The sequence below is a fragment of the Copidosoma floridanum genome, unplaced genomic scaffold, assembly GCF_036245765.1.
Source record: "Copidosoma floridanum isolate Cflo_tuat_1 unplaced genomic scaffold, Cflo_Japanese_pri ptg000013l, whole genome shotgun sequence".
Taxonomy (NCBI): domain Eukaryota; kingdom Metazoa; phylum Arthropoda; class Insecta; order Hymenoptera; family Encyrtidae; genus Copidosoma; species Copidosoma floridanum.
This window is the reverse complement of record NW_028321890.1, coordinates 37079875-37089991: the sequence shown is the minus strand read 5'-3', so window position 1 is coordinate 37089991 and position 10117 is coordinate 37079875. Positions and strand designations below refer to the sequence as shown.

The following is a 10117-nucleotide window of genomic DNA, read 5'->3' as shown; positions in this document are numbered from 1 at the left end:
GAATCGCCATAACTTTGTAAATAATGCAGTTATCGCTTAAAGGACTCTAATCTGTGATCATAAAAATGAAAAAAAATTTTTTTTTTAAGTAACGACTTTGCTCGTTGGTTCAAAATTAATACACGTTAGTAGCATAATTATATCTTCTGGTACAGCTCTTTCTACCACACAGAGGCATAAAAAAATAGTGGCTACGCTCTACATTGGAAAATTCGACAGAAAAAATTGTTAAAATCTTTAAATCGCCATAACTCCGTAAATAAAGCAGTTATCGCTAAAACGACTCTAATCTGTGATCATAAAAAAAAAAAAAATTTTTTTTTATAATTAACGACTTTGCTCGCTGGTTTAATATTAATATACGTTTGTAGCATAATAATATCTTCTGGTACAGTTTTTTTCACCACACAGAGCTAAGAAAAAATAGTGGCTATGCACTACATTGGGAGTTTCAAGAGTCAAAATTATTAAAATCTTTAAATCGCCATAACTCTGTAAATAATGCAGTTATCGCTAAAAGGACTGTAATCTGTGATCATAAAAATGAAAAAAATTTTTTTTTTTAATTAACGACTTTGCTCGCTCGTTAAATATTAATAATATACGTTGGTAGCACTATAATATCTTCTGGTACAGCTCTTTTTACCACACAGAGCCAAAAAAAAAAATATTGGCTATGCACTACATTAAGAGTTCTGAGAGAAAAAATTATGAAAATTTTTATCCTATATTACCATATTTTTTGAAGCTATATGGTTTGTTGTAAAAGTCAATGTTTACTCGTACTTATGTTGTTTTATTTCCAGAGGCTGAAAGTAAAATAATTGCAAATGACACAGATTGTAAGATTTGAAACGTATGAATAAGCACAAAAGTCACATCTATTGTGCTACTATGGTACCAAAAGTGGAGCTTTAGTGTTAAGTCTCTTCCGTGCTTTAAGTAGATGCAGGTATGTCTGTTGGATCGGAAGCAGGCGTACTCTTTAGAACACCAATGCCTACCGCAGATCTTCCCAGACGCCGTTGGTACCACATCACCGTAAGTCGCTCGGTTGCCATGACGGCGATGGCGAGGACGAGACCGGCAGCCACAAGAAACAGCGCTGGGCTGGACTCTTTGAGCTCGACCGGCACCGGCTGAGAGCGAAAGCTCTCCGGGCAACTGGGCTTCCGAGTCTGCCAGACGTGCGCGTTACGGCTCACCAGACCGTGCTCCACAATCTTTCGAAGCCTGGATCGATTTTACACAGGTTACTAGAGTTACATTGGTTAAACATTATTAGGGGATTTTGGCTTACCCGTATGTTATCATTTTTCTAAAAGGCGAGTTTTTCGCTGTGACCAGAGTCACGTACTGCGGGGGGATCACTGGGATCTCCGACAAGTCGCAGATTTGAGCTTGGGTGAAAGTATCCTTTATAGACATGAACGATGTGAAGATATTCGACTTTTACAATAATTTATTATCTATGTAGTAGGTATATAAATATTTTGGTACCTCTATGGTTTTGTAAGCAGTTGCGGTATCGATGAAAAATCCGTAGCCACCGAGACTCACTTGGTGCAGACCATCGCGGGAGTTGACAAAAGTTTTCTTCTTTCTCGGAGGCTTGAGTTTTTTTTCCCATAGGTACACGCTCGAAGGATCTTTGGTTAACTGAGTTTAATTTTTTTTCGCAAAGTAAAAATACAAGGTTTGATCAAGTATCATGAAATCCAAGAGTGATTGCGAGTGAAATATGTTACACACCCTGAAATAGTCACGAGTGTAAGGGATGTCTTCAGCCGCCAAGTGTAAATCGCTGTCAACCAAATCTCTCAGGGTAACTATGTATCTGGGAGGTGCAGCGATCAATGAGCCGACTATGTCAGCAGAGTAGAACTGGAACATCACCAGAGCCCAGAGAAAGAGAGTAAGGAAAATAATGCGTCCGGAGTACAGCTGCAGCTCGTTGCTGGTACCTATACGAATCGGAGGCAGCACGTTAACAAATAAGTATAGCTCGTTTGGATGCAATTATTCTCAACCTTGCTGGGATACCGCGGCTATGGTAATGAGTGCCGTTTCCGAGGATGGGTTGACGTGAACTTTACGCGTTTCGTCCGAGTTGTAATGATCTTCTACTTTAAGGACTACTATCAACATAATCCAGCAAACTATGCCAACATTCAAGGACAACAACCAGACACTTTGAGTAAAAGGTTTGAGAAAAGGATTTCTAAGGGTATTTTTCTTGGGATGTCTGAAGATGAAGCAGGTTCTAAATGGGGGAAAAAAGAATTTTTAGTCGAAAATTGATTAGATTGTGCTGATCGAGTGATCTGGAAGTTAGTACTTTTAAAACAATTATATCACAAACGCAATTCTCGTACAACGTACATATATTGCCATGGAAAACCTTGGTACGTCGATATGTTTGTGTATGCATATAATTATAATAGAAATACTTTTAAAAAAAACGTGTTGAACAATGTATAAATAATGAAAACTTAATGAATTACTTGACGGTGTACGTTTCCACGGTGTAATCGCAGACGTCCATTCTTTCCTTTTTGTAATACAAAGGCGATGCGCTAATGTCGACGACACCTTTTACCATATCCCCGAGAATCCCATTGAAAGATCCATTCACAAGGTAGCCCCAGGAATTAGTTCTCGAGAGGTTTATTCTACATCAGAATTAATAATTCATTGCGTTGTTACAGTTTACACATTGCATAGGGCAGATTATTACTTAAAATTGTAATAGTCCCGCAACTGGAGAATGATGTTGTAGTGAAATCGACTCATAGTGTCGATGTGAGGGTTAACCGGTACCGATAGGTACGTTTCCAAATCAGGTTTTGGCTCCGAGGTGAGCTGAAAAATTGCATCTTTTAAATTTTCTTATTCTCAACAAACAAACCATGTAATCAATGTGGTGGGACAATATTACGGCAACTGAAAAATTTAAGGACATCCCGTTGAAATCTTGTCGCCTGTTATATTTGTACTGTCTCAAGTGAACGATCAAACCGTTCACGCTGTCCCAATTTCCCATTGAGGTAACATTAAGTGTACTTCCGTGACGAGTGCTGTGCGAAAATACATCATAGAGAGCACAATGAGATTTTTCCATTAGAGCGAGAGTCAGCTCGGAATCCACCGCCAGTGAGAGCTTGCTGAGCTCTGCCACTGGTACTTCTGATGCCGATTTTACAGAGAGCCAGTTGTACGACTCGTTGAACGGTAATTTGGCCGCTGAAAACTACCATCGAAAAGTGATATCTATTTGTTGTATAAAAAAAGAAGCGTGTACTCACTAGTTTGAAAATGACGTCGCTTTCAGGACAATCCATATCGAGGACAATTCCGATCTTGTAGTAATTAACGCGTAAGATTTTATTCATATCTGCGTCATCTGCGATCGCGATGTAGGAACTACCTAAACCGTTTTTTGCAACAAGTCGGTAGTAGTCCATGATTTCTGTAAGTTTTGCCATTTTTTAACATTGTTTATCCTTATTTTTATGGTACTATACTAAAAATGTACCAGAATCATTCCAGCAGGCAAACACGACGATTTGTTTGATATTTTTGTGATTGTAGTAATCTACGATGAATTCGGAAGTGATTTTTCCGTAAGCCGTTAACAATGCGCAAGTGACGAATAAAAAAATGGCCGTCCACATTTTTTCGTACCAATTTTTATTACGTAAAAATACAAAATCGAATCATTCCGTTTCAGCGAAAGTTTTACAATAAAGTCGCGAGTATAGTGGCAGGTGAACAAGGGGGAATAATAATGTAATCCCGCACGCAACGACATCGGAAAATCAATGTGTCTCTGCTCTGCATTTTATCCCTCGTTAAAATTTCACGAAGCGCCTTCGAACGCATAATCTCGCAGCCCACCTTTCGTGCATGTGGATTGTACTTATGGTAAAAGTCGTATCATTAATTTTCTTGAGCTGCACGTATATATCATCGGAACATGATATAGTACGGGGTCTACTACGTTGACTGTAGGATCGAGAGGATGCTAAATTGCCGGTAAGCGACAAAATCGACAAAAATTACCGTTACCGATACATCGTGTAACAACATATATTTTTAAGGCGTGTATCCTATTTGAAATTGCACCTATCAGGGGGAAGAGGAGAGTAGTATACCAGTTTATACATTTGAATATGTCACAAAGAGAGAAACATCATTTGAATAATATTCAGTAATTCAACTCCACGTTATACATGAGTGTTTAGAGGCTTGCCGTTCCAAAGGAGCAGTAAATTAAACTTTAATTTAAAATTTAATTTGTTTTGTGCTAAATAACGTTTCAATAGATTACCCTCTGTTACTGTTAATTATATTAATATTTTCAAATTTTAATAAGTTGTATAAAACTATAATTACATTACTAAGTTCTACAACATAAACATAAAATCAAAAACTGTATTAATTTTCATTATGATCATGCTATCATTTATACTTTCACTTCTATCACCAAAATTTTACTTACCAGTAACTTTAGCGGATATGGATTCAACTGCAAAAATAAAAAATGAGATATCGGAAAGTATGTTATTTAGTGACACATTAGCAATACTATTATTCTTTAATCAGCACATGGGTGTTACAGTTCTGCAAAGTAACTTTCCAGCAAAACATAAATCTCGGTGGTATCGATCTAGAAAAGTAAAATATTCATAGAGTAAAATTGTTACATTATCAGAGCCCATAACAATTTAGTTTTGTTTTTGAAATTTTTTAAAATTTTTTTTAATGTGGAAATATCACACGGTTGATATTGAAAAGTAGTTTGTTATACGGTTTATTATAAAAACAAAAATGAAAACTATATGAAAAAAAGGCGTGAAGTGCATCTTAATTTTAGCTAAAACGTTAAATTTTCCAATTATTTAAAAAAACTTAAGTAATCACGTAAAGTTGTAATGTTCTTGTAATTGGCTACTTAAAACTTAATTGTATGCATACATAGTATTTCTTTTGTGTGCCTTACAAAAAAAAATTTTTTTATATTTTTTTGTGTCAGTAAGCGTTAGATTATGGATAGTCTTAAAGAATCAAACTTTTCATAAAGGATGTCGCTTTTAAAAATCGCCATTAATCAGTCAGATGACATATTTGTATGACAATCATAACTTAATTAATGTTAAAATATCATCGTTATAGTATGTAAAATACAATAAAAATAATTTAGAGAAACTTTTAATTTTTAGAATTAGTTTTAGAAATTTTTTTTATAATGTCTTTAAAATATAAATATACTAACTAGATTATTGATAGAAAAAATTATCCTTGTTTATGTTGAAGACAATCAACGAATATCATTATTTTAATTAGCTATATGAAAGTATAATGCAATAAATAATTTTAGATACTAACTACAGATGTACCGTAAATACACCAACCTTGACATAGAACGTTATCTCTAAATGTAAATGCAAGTATAAAAGTGTAAAATTTTGTCTTCTTCAATTCCATTGCGAGTAAGTAAATTGGTTTTCTTACCAAGATAACAGAATACATGTCTGTTACATAAAGTCAAATGTCTCGTTCTTTTTTTTTTTTTTTTTTTTTTTTTTTTTTTTTTTTTTCTCATAATTTTCCCTATTTTCTTTTTTCCGTAGATCCCCAGATCACTGTACTCATTTGTAGTATGAAATTAATTTTCTCCAACAATTCTTCCGACAAATTATACGTCTCCTACCTCTACTCTAATAGAGTATTCGTGGAAATGTCAACGATGTGTAACATTTCGTTGCATTCACCGTAGAAAAGAGATTGCCTTTTTTTTCTGGCTGGTTGATTTGTACGTACCTTACCTTCCTTCGTCACTACCGTAATTGCATAAGCGATGATTTCGATTAAACGCCGCTTGCTTTATTCATTAAAAATTAAAAGTGAGCATACATTACCAGCTAGACTGTTTATCACTAGGAAAAAAAGGCAGCGCGTCGAAGGTGCCATTATTTATTGAAAATACTCTTTACAAGTTTTAATTTGCTATCGTTACCTACCGCATGCACACAGAACCAAGAGAGATTTGCGTCATGGAAATTAAATTACTTCATCGGATTCATTTGCTTTCTTACTTTCCGTTGATTCCCCCGATATGCTAATCTCCTTACCAAAGTGTAAAAACAAAGGCAGAGAACACTTTTCACGAACAAACATCCCGACCAGATTTTCCACGAGCATTATAAACGTGGAGACGAAAAAAGCTGCTGAAATCATGACCAGCACTGGACTGAAGTCACTCAACGAAACCGGAGTGGGAATTGAGTTGTGGCTTTCGGGACACACTGGCTTTCTGGGCTTCCACACTGTGTTCAATCGACGAGTCATGCCATGCTCGACCACTTGCCTCAAGCTGCGTAAGTTGGATCGGTTAAAATTTTACTATCTACCGGCGTTTTTCTTCATGCGAGAAATCATAGGTGCTCTTGGGAAAAAAGTGTCTTGTTCGAGCAGGCTATTTTAGCTACATTCATCATCTTTAATTACTTGTCGATTACTTTTGATTACAAAAAATTACCGATAGCGCGGATCAATCATACATGATTTGAGTAATTAGAAGAAAAAAAAAAAAAAGTATTGAAGAACGTTGTGCTTTTTTTAGCGTGACAGTCGTACCGATTGAAGAATGCTCCGAGCAATTTTATCGTTGTGTCGGGGGTTACGTGAATTTTTTTTAGTACAGTTAAAATAGTTATTATTTTAAAAACGCTGATTCTCACCCGTAGGTCACCATCTTTTTAAAAGGCGAGTGTTTTGCTGTGCAGGTCGCCGTATGCTTTGGGCCAAAAAGTTCTATTTCCTGCAGATCGCATATTTCATCTTCGCTAAACGTATCCTAAAATAAGAACGAAAATATCATCTAGCAGTCGAGTGTCCAGATCGGATGCAAGTCCTTCGGTTCGGTAATGTTATTTACGATTTTCCTCATTCATTCGAAACAAATATAAGACGGACAACAAGAATAGCGCCAATGCAACTGGAAATCGTTTCATCGAATAAATACAAATTACTGTTTACCAAGTCGTTTTTCTTGGATTTGATTTCTGTACAAACACGTTTTCCTTCGATACATGGTAAACTTTCTTATAGCGTGTGTGGTATAACTTTAAAAATATTCGTAACAGCTTTTTGCTACATATTTTTACACACATCTGATTTACAGGGTAAGTCATTCGATGCAACGTTTCGATGCGAATACTCTTAGTTGGCATCAATAGTCAAACCAGACGTTGTGAGACTTGACTTTTTATACATTGGGCTGATTTAAAATTCTATTTTTAAACGAATAACTTTGTCCTTGTAAAAAAAAAAAAAAAAAAAATTGTCTGCAATTAAAAAAAAAAAAAAAAAAAAAAAAAAAAAAAATTAATAAATAAATAAAAAGTTCCCTCTACATACAATCAGGTGTATTCTTGTGCATAATATAACAATCAGGAAGTCGCTTGATGCAAACTTCCACACTTCCACATCCTCAGTCGCGGCGACTTTCTCAATAACGTAAAGTCAATGACTCACGGCAATAATTTTGTAAGCCGTCGCCAAGTCCACCTGAAAGGCGAAATCCCCCTTTTGGACTCTCCGAAGGCCTTCCTCGGCCGTGTAATACGGATACTTCTTTCTTTTCTTGTTCAATGCAATTTTGCGCTCGTAAAGTTCAATGACGGTCCTGTCGGTCGTGGTCTAACGAAACATACGGCTGATGTCATCACCTCTTTTTTTTCTTTCTTTTTTATTTTCGTTTCACTCACTATACATACGTACCCTGAAAAAGTCGTTATTGTAGGGCATGTTTTCAACTCCAACCTCGAGGTTGCTGTAGGCAAGGTCCTTGAGGTTCCTGATGAAGCGAGGCTTCTCGGCCATCAGAGAGCCCACTATGCTCGCCGAGTAAAACTGGTAGAGCAGCAGAGCCCAGACGAAGAGGGACATGTAGACGATACGGCCGGAATACATTTGCGGGGTGTCGCTGAGACCTGGATTGTATTTATGGATTACCAAAACAAACACGGGAAACGTCAGCATCGCTTGGTTGGTACCTTGCTGGCATAAGGCCGCGCTCGTGATGAGGAAAGTCTCGGACTCGGTCTGATGGAACAGAGTGGAGTGGGATTCTCGGCTCCCGTACTTTTTTTCGACTCTGACGGTGAGGTATAGGAGCATCCAATTCAACAAGCCCACTGCGACGGTCAACCACCACACCCTCCGTGAAAACGGCTCCAAGAATCTGTTGCTCAATTCTTGCCTCTTTGGATGCCTGAATATTATCGCTGCCCTGTTTTTTTTTTTTTACAGTAACACAATGCCAATCACATTTAGCCTTTGAAATTTCGGGGGTAATGTTTACTTTGCCACGTAAGCCTGAACGGTGTACTCCATGACGTCGAGTCTCTCCGACTTGAATTGAAAAGGGGTAGCGCCAACGTCGACTATTCCCTTCATCATGTCACCTATGATGCCGTTGAAGGTCCCGTTGATTAGGTAACCCCAAGTCTCGCCGCGCATCAAGTTCATCCTGAAACGCACGAGGCGTCAATCGTGACTTTGAATTTCACAAGTATAGCTTATAGGGGGAAGGAAGATTCGTTTGATAAATCAATCCCAGCACAACAAAGTTTCATGCAGTTTTCGAGCACCCGTGGGTGAAGAAAAAGCGTGCTTTAATTGACGAGTAAGTGTGTGTATATCAATTTTTCCAGTAGCTCATACATATCGAGATGACGAATCGGATGGGTATGATTAATAGCTTTGAGCGTTACATCAAGCGCCCAAGTCCGAGCGGGAACTTTCATGAAAAAAAAAAAAAAAAAACAGATGGGAATTACGTGAAGTTGTAATAATCCCTCAGTTGCAGCGTCAGGGCGTAGTTGTACCGGTGCATAGTGTCCAGGTGTCTGTCGATCGGAGTTGACAAGTACGTGTTCATGTCGACCGTCTTCGGTGGAAAGTCGACCTGGGACGATCGAGAGAAAACATATGTACATTTTTTTTGTTTTGTTTTTTTTTTCAAATCCGAGATTCAAGTATCGTCAGCATGACACGCGGGTATTTCCTTCTTTTCCGCCAAGTCAGACATGAATATACTCGCCACAATGGAAAAATTCAGGTGCATCCCTCGCAAGTCACCGCGTCGCTTGTACTTGTACTGCGTGAGCGTGTTCCTCAGGCCCTCGGCCTCGTCCCAATGTCCCATCCTCGTGACGTTCAGCTCGTTGCTGTGCCTGTAGCTCGCCTTGTAAGCGTCGAAAAGCTCGTATCTACGCGAGTTGGTCGTGTTTTGGCCGGGCACGGCTACCGTCACCTCGGCGTCGATGCTGAGCGGTAGGCTCTCCAGAAACTCCACGGGGAGCCTCTCCGACGTCACGAGCCAAAAGTAGGACTCGTTGAAGGGTGTCCAGCCACTGGCGACCTGCTGATTGTTCAAAAAATCGATATCGAATCGCTCCCTTTTTTTTTTTTTTATTGTCTCGATTGATGTCCAAGCCTACGTAAAAAGTGTTTTATACTTGAGGTGCAGTTCGATGTAACAAACCTGATGCAGGATGACTTGACTTTGCGGGCAATCCAAATCGTAAAGAATCCCGAGCTTGTAGTAATTCACCTTCAGGAACTCTTTCATGTTCAGATGGGCGGAAATCGGCGCCAGCGATAGCAGCGTAGTGGCGCCATAGTAAAATCCCACCATCTCTGTGGAGTGCGAGCGAAGAGGATGAAAAAAAGGGGAGGGAGAAAAACTTATCGGTGTGACACCTTGCGCGTGTAGGAAGTCTACCTTCGACATGGCCTTTGGCTCTATTTAAATCAACGCTAATAAAGTTTTATTGTGCAACCGCGTAAATACATGTATACATTATAAATGCATTCATCCTCTGGATTTCAAAAGCTCGATTTCCTTTTCGCGCTCTGTGGCTAAGGATTGAAAAAAAAAAAAAAAAAAAAAAAAAAGTAAAGATATTCTCGTTTTAGCACTGTAATAATGGTTAAAACTCACCTGCCGAGCTCCAGCAACCGAAAGCCGAGATTTGCCGAACGCCGCGTTCCTCGAAATAATCTCGCACGAATCTCAAGTCGATTTTTTCGGCGTTGACGAGTGACT

General features: G+C 38.3%; 2 protein-coding genes across 2 annotated transcripts; both read right to left on the bottom strand.

Annotated features, from left to right (window-relative positions):
- Window positions 1-844: 844 nt before the first annotated feature.
- Window positions 845-3710, bottom strand: LOC106642202 (ionotropic receptor 84a-like). The gene is made up of 10 exons (XM_089590639.1): window positions 3536-3710; window positions 3306-3469; window positions 2939-3250; window positions 2738-2862; window positions 2505-2672; window positions 2031-2263; window positions 1753-1964; window positions 1501-1659; window positions 1301-1416; window positions 845-1233 (listed from the first exon to the last, which is right to left on the bottom strand). Exons 1-10 carry the CDS (start codon window positions 3672-3674, stop codon window positions 939-941), a joined length of 1923 nt encoding a protein of 640 aa, XP_089446765.1. The 5' UTR covers window positions 3675-3710; the 3' UTR covers window positions 845-938.
- A 681-nt stretch (window positions 3711-4391) lies between these two features.
- Window positions 4392-9708, bottom strand: LOC106642201 (ionotropic receptor 84a-like). The gene is made up of 11 exons (XM_089590858.1): window positions 9554-9708; window positions 9110-9430; window positions 8847-8974; window positions 8369-8536; window positions 8061-8296; window positions 7786-7997; window positions 7540-7704; window positions 6744-6859; window positions 6073-6376; window positions 4502-4528; window positions 4392-4406 (listed from the first exon to the last, which is right to left on the bottom strand). Exons 1-11 carry the CDS (start codon window positions 9704-9706, stop codon window positions 4392-4394), a joined length of 1845 nt encoding a protein of 614 aa, XP_089446984.1. The 5' UTR covers window positions 9707-9708.
- Between the last annotated feature and the right edge of the window lie 409 nt (window positions 9709-10117).